Source organism: Microcebus murinus, chromosome 15 (assembly GCF_040939455.1).
Source record: "Microcebus murinus isolate Inina chromosome 15, M.murinus_Inina_mat1.0, whole genome shotgun sequence".
In the NCBI taxonomy this organism is placed as follows: Eukaryota; Metazoa; Chordata; class Mammalia; order Primates; family Cheirogaleidae; genus Microcebus; species Microcebus murinus.
The window spans coordinates 42,516,636-42,540,643 of NC_134118.1; the positions used below are offsets into that span (position 1 = coordinate 42,516,636).

The 24,008-nt window shown below is 36.3% G+C and overlaps 1 protein-coding gene across 2 annotated transcripts in view; it reads right to left on the reverse strand.

Moving 5' to 3' along the window:
- Positions 1–1,661: 1,661 nt before the first annotated feature.
- Positions 1,662–24,008, reverse strand: part of SMAD1 (SMAD family member 1) — a 70,954-nt gene continuing 48,607 nt past the window's right edge. For both annotated transcript variants that reach the window (XM_012783790.3, XM_012783791.3), the window contains exons 3-7: positions 18,628–18,885; positions 15,950–16,066; positions 12,035–12,256; positions 6,902–7,158; positions 1,662–3,046 (exon numbers count right to left, since the gene is read on the reverse strand). In XM_012783790.3, the coding sequence (XP_012639244.1) occupies positions 2,903–3,046; positions 6,902–7,158; positions 12,035–12,256; positions 15,950–16,066; positions 18,628–18,885 (998 nt within the window). In that variant the 3' untranslated portion in view covers positions 1,662–2,902. The remainder of the gene's footprint in view (positions 3,047–6,901; positions 7,159–12,034; positions 12,257–15,949; positions 16,067–18,627; positions 18,886–24,008) is intronic.

A 24,008-nucleotide genomic window follows, 5' to 3' on the forward strand; every position in this document is an offset into this window, starting at 1 on the left:
TATTGACTTAATCTTCAGAATAACCTGAAGAGGCGGGCTTTATTGCCTCCAATTTTATAGATAAGGAAACAGGTGCAGAAAAACTAAGAAACTTACTAGAGGTCAAATACTATTAAGTGACGGAATGAGGCAGTAGCTCCAGGGCCCTCTACTTCTAATTGTCCCAGCTACTGGTTTCTTACTGGTAGAAAATATCTCTATTCTGAAACAGTTCACATTGCTCTTTATTGTTGTTTGAACTAGCTTAATTTTTTTTCTAGTAATCTAAACGGGTAGTTGAGTTTTCATTCCTTTAATTAAAATTTTCCAAGAGACTTACAGCCTCCTATAACTGATGACAATGGTCTTCCTAAGGTTTTACCATACAACAAATAATTGTACTTAAGCATGAAGGGCCCACTTAAGCTCCATGCTGCAAACTCCAGTGGTCCTCAATGGGTAGGTTTCAATCTACTGGATGATCTTGGTGTTTTATCTAATGGATCCACAAGCTGGTTACCAGCATTGCTGCACCTAATTAACCACTTGCATAACTGTCCCAGCAGGCAACCATGGGAACTCAAGGAAAGCAAAAAAGAGCTTTCCACTGGGAAAAGGGTGAGGAATCCTGACCTGAGCTCTTTATTTATTTATTTATTTTTGACAATTCCAGTTATACTGCATTGTTAAGCCCAATAGTTTTAATATTCTTCTTTGATTCTATCTCACCTATCACCGTCATGGATCTAGATCACCTGTGCCAGAAATGACTTAGGTAACAGGAAAACACAGGGTATGGGAGAGAGTTCAAGAAAACACTGACCCCTATACTGACACGGCAGGTAGGTTTCTAAGGTATTTTCACATATACTTTTTAGCTCAGTGATATTCACCTCAAGTTTGTGATAAATACGCAACTACATTTTCTTCACTTAAATGAAGAAACAGAGATTTGCAGAAGTGACCCAGCAAAGATGTGCATGAACTTGTTACAATGTAGGTCTCCTGTCCAGTGCTTTCTCCACTTATATACTGTGATGTTTCTGGGGACAAAAAGAAGCAGGAGAAATATTTGCTTGGTTATAATTTGAAGAATAAATATTTTATTTTGGTGGGAAAAAGCAAGATATTCATTTCTTTTAAACTAGGTTTAAAAAGGGGAAGGGGTATCCTTAAATTTCAGGGCACATAAGCACACTCCAGGAAAGACATAAAAAGGAGAAAAGATGGCATCTGCTCGCCTAGGAAAGAAGCTAAGGGTCCTCAGACCTGTGTCCCTCATGGGCAAACTTTTTGGGGGGAATTATCCCAGTCCCAAGCAGATTGCCAAAGCAATCACTTCTCTTATCGCAGTTAACAGTTCTCATCCCTCCTTTTGTCACATCCTCCCACAGTCACTCTTGTATTGCCACCTGAGGTTTAGAAATTGGTACTTTTGGCTGACTTAGTGGCACCCACCAAAAAATTGTTGCTGTAATTCCTCCATTAAAAAGTTAGATTTTGTTAGGTTTTCCTTAATTTTTTGAGTTCTACAATGTCTCTTCATACTTCAGTGTCCCTGTCTCTGTATTAGTAATTTAGTTTATTATGTCTGGTAGAAAATTATCAGAGAAAAAACTCCCAAAGGAGTAGCCAACCTTCCTGATCTTAAAATCTACTATGTGAAGAAAGAAAATGACAAATTTTTAATCAAAGTAAGCAATAATGACAGGTTTATTTAAAATTTCCAGTAGAGAAAACCCACTAGTTTTGGAATAAAAGTACTCAATGTATGAGAGCATAGTGAATATAAAAGATTAACAGAAGAAAAATAAAACCAAACATAGTACAAAAAAATTAAAAAAGTCTGAAATGGATTTAAATTCTCCAAATATTTAACAGAGTTACTAGATTTGGCAAACAATTCACTTGAAAATTAAAGCCTATTTCTGTAATGTAAACTCCATAAAAACTGCTTTTTAAATTCAAGCACTCCATACAACTGGTGTTGAAACATGTAGGCAGTCAATTTCCGAGTAGCAGGAATTATTCATTTGCTCTCACAGTTATATGAATTAACCAGCTGCATACTGCTTTTTGAAGAGGATGGGATAGAAGAATGCCAAAAAAAAAAAAAAAAAAGGATAAAATCTCTAAAAAATTGAAACACAGCAAAATTCAGACATCAGTTTGTTTCTTTAAAGCAACAAACCAAATTTTTACAGTATATTCTACACTTGCAGTTGTCATTTCCCTCTCCCCCCACCCACTTCAAATACTCCTAAATTCACTAGTCTAATCAATTCTTAACTTCCAAATATTTTGTACATACATATTTAGCAAAGAGCGTATGCCTAACATTATTCTGACAGCAGTATGGTCAGCATATAATTTTAGAAAGATTATTATGCATATCATCAAGATTAACCTTTACTTAAAAAACAAACAAAATACCATTACTAAACAAATAGTTTTAAAATATTATGAAAACCCATGAAAAGAAGACTCAACACGGGCTCCAAACCTGATAAAAACACACTTCAGAAAGACTATTAATGCTAAACTTCTGCCAAACGATGACCATAAAGTGCCAAACACAAAAGAATCTCTTAGGACTGTTTTTCTAATAGACAATTTGTCCCTGGCTTGGCCATCTCTCCTTTACCTATACACAAAGTCCTGCTCAAAGTCTGCATTTTTAGTTGACTTTACAATAGAATGTTACAATGTAAACTAAACAGGTTCTTGATATCAACAGTATGTTACCAAGGATTTCTTTTTTTTTTTTTCTTTTTTCTTTTTTAGATTTCTGAATCCAACAGTTGGTCACAGAGGTCAAGTATTATCAAGGCTCCTTTGTCAGTCCTCAATCATGTCTGACTCATCCATCCTTCAAGTACATGCAAGGCTCAATAGTTTTCAAGAGGCAGAAGCCTGAGGCCGTTTAAGACACAGATGAAATAGGATTATGAGGTGAACCCATCTGAGTGAGAACTTTATCCAGCCACTGGAGGGGGCCGTGCAGATGTATCTCAATCCAGCAGGGGGTGCTGGTGACATCCTGGCGGTGGTATTCTGCCCCCCAGCCCTAGAAAAAACATATTGGGGGTCATTTATTTATTTAATTCAGTGGTTAAATTGATAAAGTAAAAAGTTCACACAATCAGAGACCCTAATTAAAGCTATGGACTTTTCCCACAAGAAAAATGCACACGTGCTCAAAGGGACACATAATTGCAGGCAATTTCAGGGGAGAGGGGTTGGCTCCCTGAGGTCCATCCATGGATTCCAGATTAAGAATTTACTGGTTTGGGGGAATGAAAGTTTTTTTTTTGTTTTTTTTTTTTGTTTGAGACTGAGTCTTACTCTGTTGCCGGGGCTAGAATGCCATGGCATCAGCCTAGCTCACAGCAACCTCAAACTCCTGGGCTCAAGCAATCCTTCTGCCTCAGCCTCCCAAGTAGCTGGGACTACAGGCATGCACCACCACGCCCAGCTAATTTTGTCTATATATTTTTAGCTGGCCAATTAATTTCTTTCTATTTTTTAGTAGAGACGGGGTCTCGCTCTTGCTCTTGCTCAGGCTGGATTCGAACTCCTGATGTTGAGCAATCTGTCCACCTCGGCCTTCCAGAGTGCTAGGATTACAGGCGTGAGCCACTGTGCTCGGCCTGAAGTTTTAAAATACGTTATAAAGTTGTTTTAATAAAGACATTTTTAAACTTTCATTTCATTGCCCATTACATGACTGATTGTAATGTAATAGCTATTATTAAATTCTCATTTTATCAAGAAAAGGAAAAAGCTGTGTTAGACTGACATTCTGTTTCTTCCCTATGTAGGTGCTGACGGTCCTCCTATCAACACAGCGCTTTTGATCTTTCCATCTCTAAGCAAAACTGGCAAGAATACATGTAAGTATCCAAAAAGCTATTATTGACACCCAGCCAGTGCCTTGAATCAATAGATTCCATCACTCATTTTTACAAGAAGATAGCCTGCCAGACATCTTCAGAATTACTGAATTAGAATACTAACGTTCAATATGAGAAAGTCACTATGCAACAGAAAAAATAAATTTTGCTACTGCAAAGATCAAAAACTCATTGGTGTGGGTGGACAACAGAATACAAAGTTCTGATTAATCCGCATTTCATGAGGAGTATCAGAAAAGGTTGGGTTCTATTTATCTCTGCTACCTACCTACTCTAATAGTTTCAAGAAATATATGTGAATATCATAACTTTCAAGAGAAAGTTGTGATATATGAACTACATCTGTATGTATGTACATCCATGTATTTGTATATATATCAACAAACTGGTAAATTTCATTTATAAGTTTGTTTATGTGTAAGTTTCCTCCATTAGATAGTAAGATCTCTGAAGGCAGGGATTTGTTTTTGACCTTCAATATCTAACACAGTGGTTGGCATAAAGCAGAAGTTCTACAAATACTCATTCAGCTGAACTGACTTGGATTTTTTTCAGACATGGGAGAGGTTAAGGTACAAATAGTTTATAAAATATGTTTTATATTAATATCCAAAATGATCATTTAAAAAAATAGCACAAGATTGGCTATTAATGTTAGTAAAGTGTTCTATATCATTTCTCTAAAATGCTGAGTGGGAGAGGGTAAAGTATGCAGTCATAATAATAAATAACAATGTGGTAAAAACATTGTATAATGTTTTTTGTTGCTAATATATAAGCAGCTACCCTTCATCATGTGAGTTTTTAATAAAATTTTTTATTTTCAACTTTCTAAATCTAACTCTCCAGCTATGTACATTATATTTCATATAACCCTCTAATCTAGTGCTTATCATATTATAATTACTTACACTAGACCATATGCACCTTAAAGCTAGAGACTTAAGGTGCTTTTTCATCTTTGTATTACTTCTCTGGAATAGTGCTAAAATATTTGCTGAATGAATGAAATCTAAGAAATTCTGAAGACATAGCTTTGTATTAATTTTTATTAGTTTAAAAGGTTTTTACTTATGTAAAAGTAAATTAAAACTGTGCAAAAGTAAAATAATTACAACTGATTGGTTAATCAATGCGAAATGAGTTAGAGGAGAATGCTAATTGGAACATTAGAGTCATAAATTCTTCTAGAGTGGTCCTTCAATAATAATAGACTCACTGAGGGGCCTTAGTAATAATTATCACAGTTTCCAACTTCATCCACCCTAATTTTAAAGATGACGAACATGAAGGGAAGAGTCACTGTGCCTTAATCATATGGTTAAAATGGCAGATAGATAGAACTAGAACCTGCATCTCATCACTCTCAAGAGCCATTTCTTCCTCCATACCAATAAGAACTAATAAAAAATACTCCTGGCAAGTTACTGTCCTTGTTTTAAAAATCATCTGGGCCAAAAAGCTAAGTAAAAAATTAAACAGTGAGTGTTAATAATGAATGAGAAAGGTCTTTGTAGTCTCATATGTACATAGCATATAGGTCAAGCTCTTTAAAAAGAAAACCAAAAACCTCCCTTAATATGAAAGAAGTACCAGACTCAGCTGCAAAGAACTGCTGAAGTATATTTCAAGAAAACAAACCCAAAGAGAACACACTGAAAATCTGCTAAGATGATTCAAAGAAGTAGGAAAAATAATTATATTCAGGAAAAGATATCTTTGATCTAAAGGATGATTAACAAAGTAAGGCTCCAAAATTATCCTCAGTAATAAATACATTACAAAACAGGTTTAACAACAAGTTTGGTGAGCTTCTGAAGAGAGGACATAAAAGGGGATTGCCTCACCCAAATATATAATTAGTTTTGTTTCTCAAAGTAACACTGGATGAAATTTATCTTTGAGAATTCAGAGACAAGTCAGTCAGTTACTAGAATAAGTCACTGACTCATGAAATCTAATCAGATATTTAAAGACTTTTTTTTAATAACATTTCAATGGCATCTTAAAAACTTTTATTTCTAAGAGGCAGAAGATGAGACAGCAAAGAGATCAATTATTAGGAACAATGTCCTTAACCTTCTCCCTCCTCAAACCTTATAATACAGTCATAGAGCAAAGGCATCTATTTATCTTTGGGCAAAGGTCTTGTTAAATTTTGAATTATAAGAAAATCATGAGGTTTACTGAAACCACTAAAAAAACTGACCAATTAGAAATAATTTCCAATGTGATGAACATGTGATGAATTTTTACAAAAAGATCATTTGCTTGTTAAAACAAAAGAAACAAGCATTATCATCATAAAAATTACTAAAAACAAAGAATGAAAAAGAAAAGGAACATGTGTTTATTCAACTGATCTCATGAGACAACCATGTATTAAAATTATATGTAAATGTATAACCTAACATATTCTCTTTTTTTTGAGGCAGAGTCTCTGTTGCCTGGGCTAGAGTGCGTTCCATGGTGTCAGCCTAGCTCAAAGCAACCTCAAATTCCTGGGCTCAAGCAATCCTTCTGCCTCAGCCTCCTAAGTAGTTGGGACTACAGGCATGTGCCACCATGCTTGGCTAATTTGTTCTATATATTTTTGGTTGGCCAATTAATTTCTTTCTAGTTTTAGTAGAGATGGGGTCTTGCTCTTGCCCAGGTTGGTTTCAAACTTCTGACCTTGAGCGATCCGCCTGCCTTGGCCTCCCAGAGTGCTAGAATTGCAGACTTGAGCCACTGCCTGCCTGACATATTCTAATGGTATTAAAATAGCTAAAATGGTGCTATTTGACTAAGGAAAAGGTTATTAAAGCCTACTGCTACTGCTGTTGAACACAACTCGTATGTTCCAATGATATTCTCCTAATATTGACATTTGTATTAAAGTTTAAAAGTGTCTAGATAGTAAGTCAGCTAATATAGACATATTATGAAGAGGATATAGATTTTCATATTGCAAAAAAGCACAGCAAAAGTGTGTTAAACCCTAATTACAGGAATCAGAGCTCACTTACCTTCACAAAGCTCATGCGTATAGTACACATTTTTGTGAGCTCATAGACTGTCTCGAAACCATGATTCACAGACTGTGCCAATAACTGCGCAAATTCTTGGTTGTTAAAAATTTTCAAACTACACCCACTAGGGATCTTGCAAACAGTAGTGGGGTGAAATCCATGATGGTAGTTGCAGTTCCGACTTTGCACAAAGATGCTACTGTCGCTGAGGCATTCGGCATACACCTCTCCTCCGACATAATAAAGATGAACTCCTGTAGGAAGACAGAGTGCATCATTTAGTTACCATTACTATAGATAGCTGAAAGGCACCTGTGCAGCTTCAACATATAAATTTACATGGATTTAACTTTAGCTAATCAGATATTCTAGTTAGATATTCTCTATGTCCTGCATAACGGATAAAATCTCAGTTAACTGTATTAGTTAATACAATGTCCACATGTCAATAAGCATGTTTAAGAGGTTTTTAGAAAATAATATCACAAAGTCTGTTAATTTTGGGGTTTTTTTGAGGCTCTTGCTTGAACACCCAGGCTAGAGTGCAGTGGCATCATCATAGCTCACTGTGACCTCAAACTCTTGGGCTCAAGCAAGCCTCCTGCCTCAGCCTCCCAAGTAGCTGGGACTACAGGCATGTGCCACCATGCCTGGCTAATTTTTCTATTTTCTGTAGAGATGGGGTCCTGCTACGTTACTCACGATGGTCTCAAACTCCTAGCCTCAAGCAATCCTGCACCCTCCCAAAGTGTGAGAATTATAGGCGGAAGCCACTGAGCCCTGGCCACAAAGTCTCTTAAAAACTATAACAAAGTGTAGCAATTTTATTCTGATAGGTATTTAAAGCCCTATTTGGGCATGCATTGAAAGTGTAGTCTCACTCCAAAAATATAACATAATAAAACCTGGACTTTTACGTATATACCACAAAAACTCTTTTAGATTTATTCTGCCTCTAAGCTGTTGAGACAATTTTAAGGTAAAGAGAAGGCAGGAGCAGGAGAAGTAGAGGAACTAGAAAACCACAAGTGGAGAAACACTGCTGAGAACTGTGAGACGGATGGTCCAGCTAAAAAAGAAAAAAAAAATTAAAAAGTAGAAAAATAATTCATACTGCGTGAAATCAGATCTCAGTAAACTACCACCTGCTCCAGACTTTTTCCTGTGAGAACCAGAGTGCTGAAAGTGTAGGAAATTGATCTTATTCAGCCTTTAAAAAAAGGAAAGAAGGGAAAAAACCATTTTCACAAAGCCCCACGCTATTAAGGGAGATTACTTTATACAGGCCGCCCAGAAAACAGTCAGATCTCCTGTGGCTTTGAACAATCCACCTTGGAGGTAACTCAGGCATGGCTTAGCCAATGCTAAAACTACTGCCTTGCACGAAGTATTATGTGCTGTGTTTATACGTACACACAACAGTTAAGACTTCTGTAACCATTAAATAGCTGCTGGGGCAGAAGCTCATTTTTTGGCCTGTGTAGAAAAAACAAATTTAAAGAGACAGAAAAAGTGTGTGTGTGTTTTACTTTTTTCCCCTAATTATTCAAATGGCAAAGTTTCATTTTAGAAAATTCAGAAAGTAAATTAAAATATAAAGATGCAAAATATATTATCACTCCTTTAGTGACCTACAGGCAATAATGGTTATAGTAGTTTGACTCATTGTATTCAGTTTTGGGGTATCATTAAAATTACTTTGCAAACATTTAAAATATGTGTGAGTGATTGATTGTATGGCTATAACAATTTTTTAACGACTGTCCTATTAGTGGACCACTGAGTTAATACTAATTTCTGCTATTATAACAATAGCCGTGATAAATGTCCCTGGACAATTTTTGATAATATCCTTAGGAGAGATTCCTGGAAGTTAAATCATTGGATCGAAGGTTCTGATTCACTTTGCCAAATGACTTTCCAGAATGCTTGTATCAATTTACACCCTCACTAGCAGTTTATGAGTGCCTCTCTCATTTTACCCCTTCCAGCCGTGAATCTGAGCTTAAAACAAAAGCAAATTTCCCTAATTTATACCTGAAAATAATATAATTGTTTTAATTTACATGTGAGGCTGCATATGCTCTCATAGTTCATTAGCCATCTGTATTTCTCTTGGGAATTCACTGTTCATATTTCTTACCTATTTACCTACTGGGTTTCTAGTATTTTTATTATTTTTTATGACCTGTGCATATAAGAAGGACATAAATAATTTACTTGTTAACCTTGTTAGTTAGTCTTTTAATTTTGTTCATGACATATTTTTAACCTACAGGAAGTTGGCAATCTTTCAGTCCAATCTCTTATAATCTTTTCTGTTACTTTTTATGCATAAAAAAATTTCTACCTCTTTAATCAAATATATTTTCTTATAGCTTTCTAATTGTTTGCCTTTTTAAAAATATTCAACTCATTAATCTATTTGCATATATGGTATGAGATCAGCGTTTCTCTTCCACAACCGCACCTAAGAAGCTTAACTTTGTTATTGCAGGACCATTAGAAGACTCTGATTTGTTATGCTTCACTTAACATACATTAAATTTTCATATACAGTATAGTCTGAGTTTAATTTACTCTACTGTTTTGTCTACATACTGATTAGCTATAGTTTTACAATGTTTTATTAACCCTAATGTCAATAATTTTTTCTTTATTCTTCCATTAAAAAAATTTGGGCTATTCTTATTTGTTTATCCTTCCAGGTAATCAGAATACATTATCTAACTTTCAAAAACCATCACATTGTGATTCTGATAAGAACTGTTGTAAACTATACATTAAATTAGGAAGAATTAGTATCCTTAAAATGTTCTCACAATATGAAGTTTTCCCTTTCAGGAACACAGACTGCCTATTTATTTATTTGTATTTCCTCTCTCAGTAAGACTTGGTCTTCTTCATGTAATCCTCACATACTGAAAGTTTAGATTATTTCCAAGAAATTTATGTTTTTCTATTAGAAATGAGATTTTCCTCTCCATTGTATTTTCTAACTGGTTATTAACAGATTAAAGGAAATTGACTTATATAACTTTTAAAAAATACAACTTTGGAGGTTTCTAGTAAACAATCATGCCATTTGAACAAACACAAATGCCCACCCATAAATACTGCCATGGGTGAAGGGAGAAAGGCATTTATATACTTCCAATAGGAGGTGTAAATTAATAAATGCTTTTCAGAGAATAATATGGCAAAATATATCAAGAACTTTTGACCTACTAATTTCACTTCAAGAATCTATCCCAAGAATACTATCAATCACTCATATCATCTGCAAATAATGATAATCTTGCTTTATTTCCATTATCTACAGTTCTACATTTGAGTATACATTCAGGGCATCTGCGACAGTTTTAAATAACAGAATTCCCAAAAATCTTTATTTTCTTCCTAATTTTTTTAAAAGAGGAAATGTCCCATAGTACAATGCCTTTTTGCTCTTTTGGGATAATAATCATCTTTAGAATTTAATGAAAAATATGTCCTTCCCTCTCAATGCATGCAAAATGTGTTTATATACAATTTCACAGGTTTACAGACCATACAGAAGCCATCTCTGTATATGAACTTAAGTCCTAGCACTTCATTAATGAAAGTGTAGTTTTTTTTCTTTAATCACATTAAGAAAATACCAACTCCCAGTTTAAGAGTTGTTGGGTCTCCCCATCCCAACCAGAGTTAAATGTTAAACTTCATTTTGAATGCCTGTTAAACACCTACTAAATAACCTTTTAATCTAGTCCACTGTTCTAAATTTCACAGCTCATTTTTCAGTTTTAATCTGGAAATAATTTCAAATTTATAGAAAAGTTTGAAATAGAACAAAGAAACACAGAACAAGGAACACCCATATAACCATTATCCAGATTCATTTATTGTGACAATTTACTCCATTTGTTTCATCATCTGTGGCCTCAGCCACCACACACCACACGTGTGCATGTGTATGTATTTCAATGCAGGAGTGTTTTACACAGAAACAGAGATAGATATAGGTGCCTTTATAGATACATAATTTCTTCCTGAGCCATTTCTCTAAATACTTAAGCGTCTATTTCCTAAGACTAGAGATAGTCTCTCACATAGCCACGGTGTGGTTATCAATGCCACTGAATTTAACATTGATCTAATCTACCATTCATAACCCAGTTTTGCTTGCTGACCTCAATAATGTCCTCTGCCATATTTTTTCCCCTGTCTGGTATAGATCGTGTCAGGTATTGCATATAGCTGTCCTATCTCTTTAACCTCTTTTAATCTGAAACATTCCCACATCCTTCTTTGTCTTTTGACATTGATATTTTAGAAGAATACAGTCTTTCCTCACCCTTTTTAATGGAACATTCCTCACTTTGAGTTTGATGTTTCCTTGGGATTAGATACAGATTTGCATTCTTGGCTGCAATTCTGTGTAAGTGATGTCATGGCCTTCCCGGGGTGTCCCATCTGGAGGTATATGCTATCTGTCCACCTCCATATACCTCCACAGGCTTTAGCTTTTGCCCCCTCCACGTGTCCCTTATTCCACAGTGGCAATCGAAGCTCCCAATAACAACGACACGTTTAGTCATTTGCTTAATGTTATAATAAATCTGAAAGTTTCAGAACTGTTTTACTCACACCATGATGAAATAATCAAGTCTGCTAAAAATGAGCTCAGGATTTGCTCGAAATCCTTCCCCTGACCCTAACCCTCCTGGCCTAGACTGAGGATACACAGTCAAATACTATATTCATAAGTTTCTGGTTCTTTCTTTTCTCTTTAGTGAGTTATCCTATCCATTTGAAATACAATTAAGTTTGTTTTAATGTGCTTTTAATTTTAGGTTGTAATTCATTTTTTAATAGACATCTTCTTTTGTTGCAAAACCATAAGGTAGTGTCCCAAAATAGCAAATCATAATTTCAACTAATTTAATATCAACATTACGAGAGTTGACAGACCACAAAAATGACTGATGGGAAGCGCTTCCGGATAACACAAACTGGAAAAATATTTACAAACTGCAGCACATGAACATGATCTGATCTTTGCTATACTAGTTTGCTACAGGAATGGCTAAGGCAGCTCTGAAGGAAGAACACAACAGACAAAGGGTAAAGGCTAAAGTGAAAATTCACCTTTTCCAATATGCCGCCTAGTGTTTTCAATAGTGGAATTCCGGTTAACATTGGAGAGCAGCCCAAGGCAGAAACGGTTCTTATTGTTGGAAGGATCAGTGAAACCATCCACCAACACACTTGTGGAGGAGGCATGGAACGCTTCACCCACACGATTGTTGAGCTCATAGTAGACAATAGAGCACCAGTGTTTTGGTTCCTCATAAGCAACCGCTTGAACATCTGTAAGAAAGAAAAGGTTGTATCACCCAAGTTTAGCACCTCGGGCTCACTCTCAAAAACTGAAACTGTGTTGTAGAATTGGCTCAGGATCATGGAATGAAGATAAGGAAAAGCAACCGCTATTATAATGTATACAGTTTTTCTATGATGTTTAAAGCAGGTACTTCTTAGTAAGTATGACATTCTCCTTTAATTGGAAAACGATTTTCTCCAATTACTATCAGATAACCAAAACACAAGCTAAGCAAGCAAAGCAAGAGTCTTTGCTGAATACTAACAACATGCTAATTGCTCTGTAATATGCAGAAATGGAAATCACCCCAACCACAGACCCTGGCTCACCATCTAAAGAAACACAAGTGACAAGTGAAAAAACAAGTGGGAAGAGAACAATAGAAGATAGGAAATATGCCAAAGGTCCCAGCATAAAAAGGAATTACTTTTGGCAAAGCCTTAGTACAGCTTGCTTTTCCAAAGCAATGAAAATCAGTTTCTAATTATTGATAAGAAGTTATTTTACTTCATATTAAGTTGCCAATAACTATCGCAGCTACAGTTTTGCTCCAGTTCTCAAACTCAGGAAGAAATCTTGCCAGCTGGCCATTCTTACAGAATGAATCATATCTTTCTCATCCAGATTTCATGCTAACTTCCTTATATTTGCTTTAAGTCATGCAGAGCAGGTGTGTTTTGTCTCTCCATTCCCAGAATGGGCCAACAATGGAAATTACCCAACTTTACTGACAGGATGCAGCTTGTTAAGTCAAATCTCTTAAGACTAACAAATCTCCAAACAGAACATGCTTCTAAACATTTGCAACTAAAAGGTTTTAAAGATAAGTTCCTTCTGTAGTAAAACCTCTTGTACCACTGCTTTAGAGATTCCAGGAATACAAATCATATATTTTCAGTATACCGGTATATAATGATCTGAGGTTTATGAAGTCTTGGGTGTACAATCACAAAAAAAAGAAAAGAAAGAAAAGAGAAAAGAAAAGAAAAGCAATAGAAAAGCAGAAGAAAAGCAAAAGAAAAGCAAAAGAGAAGAAAAGAGAAGAGAAGAGAAGAGAAGAGAAGAGAAGAGAAGAGAAGAGAAGAGAAAAGAAAATCCACATCAGCACGGACTTTAACTGCTAAAGGAGAAGTAACTTTGTGTTCTTAACATCAACTTTCATAAAAATGCATTTTACTTTAGAATTTGGTAAAAAACAAAAAAACAAACAAAAAAAAACAAAGAAAATGATCATTAAAAAAAACAACCCACACATACATTAGTTGCTTTATATACTTAAGTAGGTAGCTAAAAGCATCTTCCCCATTTGCTAAGCAACTCTACTATGTCAATTTGCTGTATTTGAAGAAACACAATTTTAGTGATTTACAAGTGCCAAATCTTAAAGAAGGCGGCAACATCATTAACAGAAGGCTTTTTATCAGCTATCACGATTGTTCAAAATACTATTCATCTAGGTCAGAGGTTGACAGATTTTTTTTCTGAAAGGCCAGAAAGATGTTGTGGGCTATATACAGTCTCTATCACAAACTTCTACCCTTATAGCACAAAAGCAGTCATAGATAATATATAAGGAATGAACACAGCTGTGTTCCAATAAAGCTTTATTCACAAAAATAGGCAGCAGGGTAAATGGGCCTGTGGGCTATAGTTTGCTGACAGCTGTTCTAGGAAAATCACCAAAGGTAAAAAAAAAAAAAAAGGCCAACATTCCTTTTCTTGAAAATATTAACTGACTATAAACTCATTTTAAGGCAGAAAAAATTTAAAGCTATTTAGAGGAAAAAAACCTTAAAGTTATTTAAAGGTCTGGTTCCTGCAATTAGACATTTTAGGCTTAACAACAAAAGTTACAAGTCCACGTGCTTATAACAGTACAGTTGTACTGTGCCTACTCTTTCCTGCTATCTTATTCCTCAAATACAAATTCCAAAGATGTGTGATAGGGGTTATTTTCCCCAACCAGAATGCTTATTTGTTGGCTCATAATTATTTGTTTGAAAGGATGTTCTAGAGATGATCTGAAACTATAAGATACATAGCCAATAAAAAAAGATACAAAATTTTTTCTGCCAATTAGAAAGGTATACATTCCAACTTATTACACTGCATATCTAAGAAAGGTTCTGTTGAGCTCATCTTCAATTTTTTAATAGATTTTATTTTTTAGAGCAGTCTTAGATTCATAGCAAAACTGAGCATAAAGTGCATATAGCTATATATCCACATACTCCCTGCCTTTACACACGCCTACCCTCCCCCCTTATCAATACTCCTCACCAGGGTGGTACATTTGTTACAACTAATGAACCTGCATCACACATCATTATCACTCAAAGTCCATAGCTAATATTAGGTAATGTAATTGCTCTTGGTTTTGTATATTTGATGGGTTTGGACAAATGTGTATTGACATGTAGCTACCATTACAGTATCATACATCAAATTTTAAGTACTTAAAGAATATAAGCAACTCTGACAAATTCTAAGGTATCTCCTATTTTAATAAAAAAGCACTAAGAATGAAATAAGACATACCTAGTAATCAAACTGCACTTTAACTTCAATTTGCATAAACTTTATATAAATTGAACAACCCATGCCATGTGTTGAGTGCATCAGTGAAGCATTTTCCTCCTTGAGAGGCTATTTGGGAATAGTTTTATTCACCAACGTGGCCATGGCTTCTTAAAGACTCTCGGGGATTCTACCAAATTTATCTGCCTGAGTTCTCTGCCTGCTTAAGCCTATTCAACTAGCCAATGTAGACCTAGAAGAATGATGGTATGCTCTACTCGGTCACTGGTAAGGATAAATATTGAGCTGGAAAGAAAGACACATCTTTTTACTAAAGAGGGAAAGAAATTTTCAGTTCTGCTTATAAGTTTTCCAAGGAGAGAAGAGGAAAAACTTGTGCCTAAATTTCTTCCAGTAACAAAGTTAGAAGCAAACACAGCAAGAAAGGTATGCTATTTGTTTGTTGCAGTTGCAGTTATACAAAGATTACGGCTAGAAAACAGATGTGGTTTATGAATCTATAAAAGAAACCGTTTGGATAGCCCAGTTATATGAACTTCCAATTTTGGAAATCACCCATGAAAACTCTACTTCAGTATTACCATGCTTATTGTTTCTCAAAACTACTTTGTCCATTTAAAAATATTCTTTTCATCACCAATGAAAAATTAAGTATTGAAGATATAAACAGATAAAAGCACACTATACACAGGACTTCATCAGTTAAACCAGTATATTTGTTCTTTAAATAAAAGACTTATTTGTTATCCAAAGGATTCTTTCTACCAAGCTTCTCTTATCATCATCTCTAACTTTCTCAAACAGCTTTTTTTTTTTTGAGACAGATTCTCACTCTGTTGCTCAGGCTAGAGTGCAGAGGCATCACCATAGCTCACTGCAACCTCCAACTCCTGGGCTCAAGCAATCCTCCTGCCTCAGCCTCCCGAGTAGCTGAGACTATAGGTGCACATCACCATGCCTGGCTAACTTTTCTATTTTTTGTAGAGACAAGGTCTCACTCTTGCTCAGGCTAGTGTCAAGCCATCACACCCAGCCTCAAATAGCTATCTTTGTAAATTCTAATAAAAATTTGTGGCAGAAAGTAACTTTTGGACAGATAACTGGTAGACTCTAAAAAGGGAATAAGCAGCAATTCCTTTTACCTCCTCTGTTGATTTCCGAGGGCAGTGGAGGCACCATCATGTTTGTGTCCATTGGCTGAGAGCCATCCTGGGTCATGGGGTCTTCAGGAGGCAGGTAAGCAGGTGGGGGCGTATCAGCTACAAAGTTTCAAAAAAACTATTTCTTAAACATTAATAAACATACATGCTTAAAACATATATTCTCTTCTGTGTTGAAATTCTTAAGAGATCGAGTTGCCATTTGAATCTCCCCATTAAAAGAATGGATACTATGAGGACTGGACTTGCTATACAATTTCTGAAAAGTATTATCATCCCATAATCTTATATATTTTAGCAAAAATTCAGTGGGAGGAAAAGCACTGTATGCCAGTTCCAAAAGTTGGCTGCCTATCCAGGATCAAGCCATTAAGGGCAACAAGAAAAGTATTTAAACATACTTTCATACAATCAGCTCCAAGAGGACCTCCGCCTTTCACAGCTTCTCTGGTAGATGGAAAACCTTTGAAAGCCACATTGGACTTCTGAAGTAAAGGAGCTTCGGGGTCTCTTGCATTACACCTCCGGGAGCCTTTTAGGAATTTACCAACTGAGTTTTGTTACAGCCTACTGATTTAAACTGCTATTTTTCCATGACTTTAAGTAATCTGTTAGGACTATCTTCTCCCTACCCACTTAAATAATCACTAGTTTTTAAATCCCTAGTAACAGAATAATAGAAAATGAATCAGTTGATCACAGCTATCTTCTATTTCAGACTTTACATGTTTCTTCTGAAGAGCACATAACCAACTGGCATATAAGAGGCGAACGACATGATTTTTGGAACAAAGAACATTAACACAAGTTTTGTGTTTTCTTAATATAAATAAAGGGCATAGGTTTCCCTGCACATAATCCTTTCAATCCAAAAACCAGTTTCTCACTGGTTATCATGAGTCAGAGCATTAAGACAGGGCCTTGGGGACAAATTTTACCTGAGGGAATCACGACTACTTGGATAAGCGCTCTAGACCACTCAGGGCAACTGCTGAACAGGAGTAACTAACACTGCCCCTTCAGAGATCCCTGGTGGCTTCCAGGACTGACTCTCCAGCTGAGTCACAACCCAGGAACTTCCACTATCCAGCTGCTAACAAGCAACGACTCAAAGCATCAAGACCAGGCCACAGGGACCTTTTCTGGATGCCTTTTTCACCCCTTCCCCAGCTTCTTTTAATTCAGCTTCTTCCCTGCAGCTGTGGGGATGTCTCTGCTTTATCTCAAGCCAGGAATGAAGACAAAGAGGCTCCTCTGGCCTGAATCAGTGAATCTCTGCCAACAAGCTGCTGAAAATCAGCAACCTATGGCATCAGCACCACCAAAAGGGACCAGGTAATTACTTGGTGATAATTCTACTGTTTCCACAAGTAACCAAGCCCCTCCCTTGTAACTGGTTTTCTTCCGTATTTCCTCTACCTGGCCTGTACCTTAATCCCTGACAGCTAAGGACAAAGTGTAAATTCCAGCAATAACCTTCAATTCCCTCTTGGGCCCACCCAGGAGTGAAACTAATCTCACCACCAACCTGTCCCTCAAACTCTGTGGGTTTGGAAGGGGGTGGGGCGGATAGGAAATCACCATATATTAGTTTGATTTTTAAACCAATCTATCGCCCATCCTTATCCCAATTTCTTGCATTGAAAAACAAAACAATGCAAAATAAACAGGGTTAAAATGAAAGAGAGTAATAAATACGTTAATAAAAGGAGGCAATATAGAGTGTGGACCACTTCCCAAGTGTGGACAAAGTAAAGACCTCTTTGTCTTCATTCCTGGTTTGAGATAAAGCTTTCAACTGCAGTCCTAGCATTGATGTTGAATTCAAATTTACTTAAAAACATTTCAAGTGGCCCGATAAACATGCTTGCACAGTCATTTTCCCTTCCTAAACGTTAATAGATGTCAAGTATATCTTTATTTAGGGTATCTTTCTTGAGGTTTACTGGCAAGAAATTTGGCGTTATTTTTTCTTTCTGAGATGCTTGCTTATTAACCTATAACTTGAAAAATATAATGTCCTAATTAATCATTTATTTTGATTACCATTACACCACCAGTTATGTCTTCAAAAAAAAAGAGGATAATTATTTTTTGTCTTTGTTAAGCTGAACAAGCAGATGGTTTCCAGTCCTTCTGTGGCAATTCCTTTGTTGTTAACGTATATGTTTCTTGGGATTACATCACCATTTAGGTGAATTTAATTAAGTGGGGGGGGCATGTGATCCCTCAGGAAATATCTTTTCTGAGGTTGCACTTACAACAGGGGTTCTTCCATGTATGAAATGGTGTTAATGGAGGTTGTATTTCTCATAACAGCAAATGTGTATAACACACTATTTTTCTCTTTCTTTTATCAAGAGCAAAGACTGTAACAATTATGCCACTCCCAGAAGGATGTAGCTGTTTCAAAACCTTTTAAAAACAAGGAAAAATATAGCTTATTCAAGCATCTGTGCCTGACAAATAAAATAAGACATTTGCTTACTTGGCTGCAAGGTCTCCTTTCACCAAAAGTTGTACTCTAAGAGTAGGACAGCACGGTGCCATACACCAGACTTGAAAAGTTCCCTCCATTCCAGGTTTACCCGCTTCCAGTACCCGTGACACTGCGGCAACAGTGATCTGACCACAGAACGTCACTGAACATTCCAACCTACCTGGCATCTGGAAAGGACTTCCTGGGTCTGAGCTGGTGGGAGAGTGAGGGTAGGTGCTGCTGCTGCTTCCAGGAGAGTTTGGGTAACTGCTATTGGGAGAATGAGGAAACGGGTGGCTGTTGGGTTGCTGGAAAGAATCCGGAAAAGTGGCGTTGAGTGGCATGTGAGGCTCATTTTGTCCTAAGTTACGGAACTGAGCTAAGAGGCTGTGCTGAGGGTTATATTCGCTGTGTCTTGGAACCAGCACTGGAGGAAGTACTGGAAAAATGGGGGGGAAAAAAAAAGAGAAAGACAAAAATGAGAATGATAAAAATCTGTAATTATATCACAACAAAGTTAAAACAATCTGTAAGTGACAACAAATTATCTGATCCCTGCCCTGCTGCCAACTCAGAAGCACCATTCAAATGAAAAGCTATTTTATACTCAGGAAGAAATGCCGTCTCTTTAGAATCACTGATACCATATGTCTGAGATCTGCAGCACTGATGAACTGCCGGAGGAAAGTCTGCAAAATACATTCTTTTAAGTTAAAAATGTTAAGGTTCCCCGTTCTTAATTTTTCATTCACTAAAAACCAAAGCACAATTAAGAATATATATCATCACTGACAATTCCCCTTCACAGCCCTGCTGGTAAGATTTTACATTAAAGAGTTAATGTTTATCGAACGATATGAATTATTCACCACAAATGTTTTAAACTGACACACACTTTAGCACAAAAAGAAGTGTAGTAAATAAAGCTCAGGAAATACAGTGAACAGTATAAAATCCAAATGCCACTGAAGATAGTTAATTACACAAAATATGGTGTTTTGTGAAACAGAACTTATGTTACATCCTGTGCTAACAGTCATACTTTATGAACATCTCTTTTTTCTAAGGATCTTAATGAAGTTATCTACTTCTCAAAAATCCTTAATACCTCCTGACAGGCCAAAGAAAAAAATGTGACGTACAATGTACATTTTGCTAATTGAAAATTCAAGCTAAAAAAGGTCCAAAAGGTAGACACTTGTTGAAAAGCAAAGAATTCCTGTCCCTCCTGAAAGCTCTACACATTAGGAATCTAAAGAGTTAGTAACTGGCATGGTCATCGACCTCCAGAAACCTCCTAAGGCAAAGCTGCAATAAATGGGATGATTCTAGAAGGGAAGGGCTATAACAGTCAGTTACAGAGCCTCAGCCAAGGTTAGAGCCTGCATTTCCCCACCAGGGTCCCTGGATGGGTCCTCCTAATAATAAAAACCTCTGCAACCCCTCCTGCTCTTGTGTTCTTAGCCAGGGAGTGAAAACCCATTTTGTAAACTGTATGGGAGAAGAGACGAGGACGTTTAAAGCCTATTGTTGTTGGTAGTTAGGACTCAGGATATATTCTATTTCCCCACAGAGACAATATTTAGTGGCATTAGAAATTCAGTAGACTTGTGAGGGATTTCCAGAGAATCTATCCATAATTTATATCATTTCTATGGAAAAACACGGTCTTAACACTTGGATTATCACTTATTAGCTAAAATTGTCTAAGTAAAAATAGGTTTTTTGATAGTATTAAAATTTCTCATATGCTATCTCTTAAATCCCTACATAATCCTGTAGCAATAAATTTGTGGATTTCCCTATTTGATCCTTCAGAAACAATCTTTTGAGTATATAATAAATGTTTTCTTTTTAGTGCAGTGATGGAATCCACCCAAACTAAACCTTTAAAAGCGTAATTTCTCCTTGTGCCCTTCAATAGTTATCTGAAGTATAAACTGCTTTGTTTTGTTGGAGAAAAAATCCTGATAAAGGCTCCCCCAATGCCAATAGAAATCTATCTACATTCCAAAATAGTCCAATATCTTTAAATTACCTATGCAATCATTAACATTCTTTTCTTTTAGCTGCTGCAGCTTGAGTTACCACGTCCCAGCTTGCCTTTTCACAGGCACCTAGCTATGGTCTCATTTTTTTTTTCTTTTTTTGTAGAGACGGGGTCTTGCTATATTACGCAGGCTACTCCCGAACTCTTCCCGCACTGGCCTCCCAAGGTGCTGGGGTTACAGGCATGAGCCACCACAGCCGGCTGATTCTTACCCTTAAAGGGGGCAAACACTGACCCCTAAACCATTCCTGCAAATGCAGCATCAGAGAGCAACTTGAATCAATTCCACATCTCCTCTTCCCTCAGAGAATCCCTCCTCCTCGCACCCTCCCCCCACCCCCACACACAGAAGTTCGGCTTACTGGGTGCCTGTTTTAGCAGCTCTTACTGCCTGTTTTAGAACTGAGAAGTTCCTTGTTTCTACCACCTCAGATGAGGGTAGTCAGGGGGAAAGAATTAACCTTTGCAATAGCCACAGCAAAGGGCAATGCATTTCTGCACCCCCAACTTGCTATTTTGCATACATGTTCCTGCAGTAAGCCTGTTGTGTGGTGTGCAGCGGTTCCCTCTAAGGCAGTCTTTAATGGAAACCACAGGTGAGGTCAATCAGCTTTAGTGGATGACCCGGGAGATGAGCCACCGAGTACAAGAAAGCAGCACTCTATACATAGATGAACTTGACAAGAAAGGAACTTTTTTTCCCTCACCTCTGATTATTAATATGATTTTGCCATGGCTAATACAGGTACAGGTACCTTTGTTTTAATTTAAAAATATTAAGGGGGGATACAGATGTTTTTGTTATATGGATACACTGTATAATGCTGAAGTCATCTTTTAATAAACTTAAAAAATATATTGAAACATTACACATCTACAGTAAAATTCAGAAATCTTCATGTAAATGGAATCTTGTGTCTGGCTTCTTTGGTTCAACATTATGTCTGCGAGATTCATCCAATATGTGTAGCATCTTATGTCTATAAACTATAATTTATTTGATACAGTTTTATTTTCCGGCTGATGAATATTCTGGTTGTTTCCAGTTTGGGGCAATTATAATAAAGCTCCTATGAACATTCTTTATTTTGAAATAATTTCAAATTTACAGAAAAATTGCAAGAATAATATAAAGAAAACTGTATGCCCTTTACTCAGACTCACCAATTTTTAACATTTCACTACATTTACTTACTCATTCTTTCTCTTCCCTTTTGCTCTCAAAGACACACTTTCTGAATCATTTGAGAACAGGTAACATATGTCCCTTTATCCCATAACATTTCTGAGTAGCTCCTTAAAAAAATTAACTTACACATACACATTATAGTTAACAAATTTGAGAAATTTAACATTGACATGATTTTATCTAATGTAAAATCATATTCTAACTCTGTCAACTGCCCCAACAATGTCCTACGTAGCAATTTCCTGATACAGGATCTAAGCTAGGATTCCATATTATACTTTGTTGTCATGTTTTTTTAGTCTCCTGTAATCCCAAATAGTTCCTCAGCCTTCCCCACCTCCTGCCTCCCCATCCCTTGTTTTCATGCTGACATTTTTGAAGACAGAAGTCATTTTATAGGCTTTCTCTCAACCTGGATTTCTCTGATGCGTCCTCATTTGGTTGGACTACTAGATAAGGGACATCATGCCCCTCTCAAAGCATATATATATCCAGAAGTGCATGATGTCTGCCTAATGGATGTTAACTCTATTCAAGATGTAGGAAGATCTATGCCAGTCTACTCTTTTGTCTTTTGTGTTCTATAGGTACCGTCTGTATTAGCTGGCTAGCACCGCCATAACAACATAACAGACTGGTGGCTTAAACAACAGAAATATATTTTTTACTGTTCTGAAGGCTGGAAGCCCAAGGTCAAGATGTTAGCAGGATGGTTTTTCCTGAGGTTTCTCTTCTTGGCTTGCAGATGGCTGCCACCTCAGGGTATACTCGCATGGCCTTTTTTCCTGGTGTCTCTCTGCCTGTCCTAATCCCTCTTCAGAGGAACCAGAGGAACCAGTCAGATTACATTAGGACCCATCCTCATGGCTTTATTTTAATTACCCCTTTAAAGGCCCTATCTCCAAAAATATTCTGAGTTCAGGACTTCAACATATGAATTTTGGGGGACACACAACTCCGTAATGCCACATACGGGATTTATACATTTCTTAAGTATTTTATCTTTCTTGTTTTTTACTTATTTATTTTTCTTTTCTCCTTGGTAGAGATGGGGTCTCACTGTTGCTCAGGCTGGTGTTGAACTCCTGAGCTCAAATAGTCCACCTGCCTTGGCCTCCCAGAAAGCTAGGACTGCAGGAGTAAGCCACCACACCCAGCCTTTCTTGTTATTTTAAATGAGATTTCTCCTCCAATGTATCTTCTAACTGGTAATCATTTATTTGAGGGTTATTGATATTTTCATGTTACTTTTATTTCCTAATACCTTGGTTTTGTCTTAGTTTTAGCATTGATTCTTTACAGACTTCTCCAAATACATATATGATCATGTCACCAACAAACAGATACACTTTTACTTTTTCCTTTCCCACTGTTTTATCTAAGTGCATTGTCCAGTAGTGCCAATATAATGTTAAAAAACAGTGGAAATATCAAACTTCCTTGACTTATTCTTGACATTGGTGTGAATGCTTCTAGTGTTTCTTTACTAAGATGCTGATTTTAGAAATGAGGGAAGGGTGTGTGTGTGTGTTTATATAATGTTAAAGAAGTATCTTATCCATTCCTATAGTTAAGTGTTTTTGTTAGGAATGGGCATTAAATTTTTATCCAAGGCTTTTTCTGTATTTCTGGTGATACTATTATAATTTTCTTCTTAGATCAACGAATATAGTGAGTTGTCCTTACATTCCTGGCATAAAACCTGCTTGTTCATGATGTACTATTTTCTTAATGTAGTAGGTAGAGTCTCATCTCTAATATTTTACTTAGGATTTTTGCATCAACATTGATAAATGATATTAGTCTATAAGTTTGTATGTGGGCACTACCTTTGTCAGGTTTTGATGTCAATGTTATACTTGTTCCACAAATGTTTGTATGTCTGAAACAGTTGTTTCTAAATAGTCTCTGAAAGTCTGGTTGACTCTCTGTGAAACCATCTGGGCTTTGGCCTGTTAACTAGCTCCTTGACAACTTTCTCTATTCTGTCTATGGAAATAAATTTGTTCAAGCTTTCTATATCTACTGAGGCAAATTTTGGTAAGATATATATATATATATATATATATATATATATATTTAAAAATTATCCATTTCATCTAGGTTTCAAAATTTATTTGCACAAAGATATGCAATGTAATCTTATAACTATTAAATAACAATTAAACTGTTTCCCTCTATGTTAATAGCTGTTTCCCGCATGTTTCTTATTTTTTATATTTGTCCTTTCTCTCTGCTCCTCATTTTTCTTGATTAACCCTTTGCACTTGCTTGCTTTTTTCTCAATTCCTTTATTCTACTCAGGATTTAATTTTTTAAATAC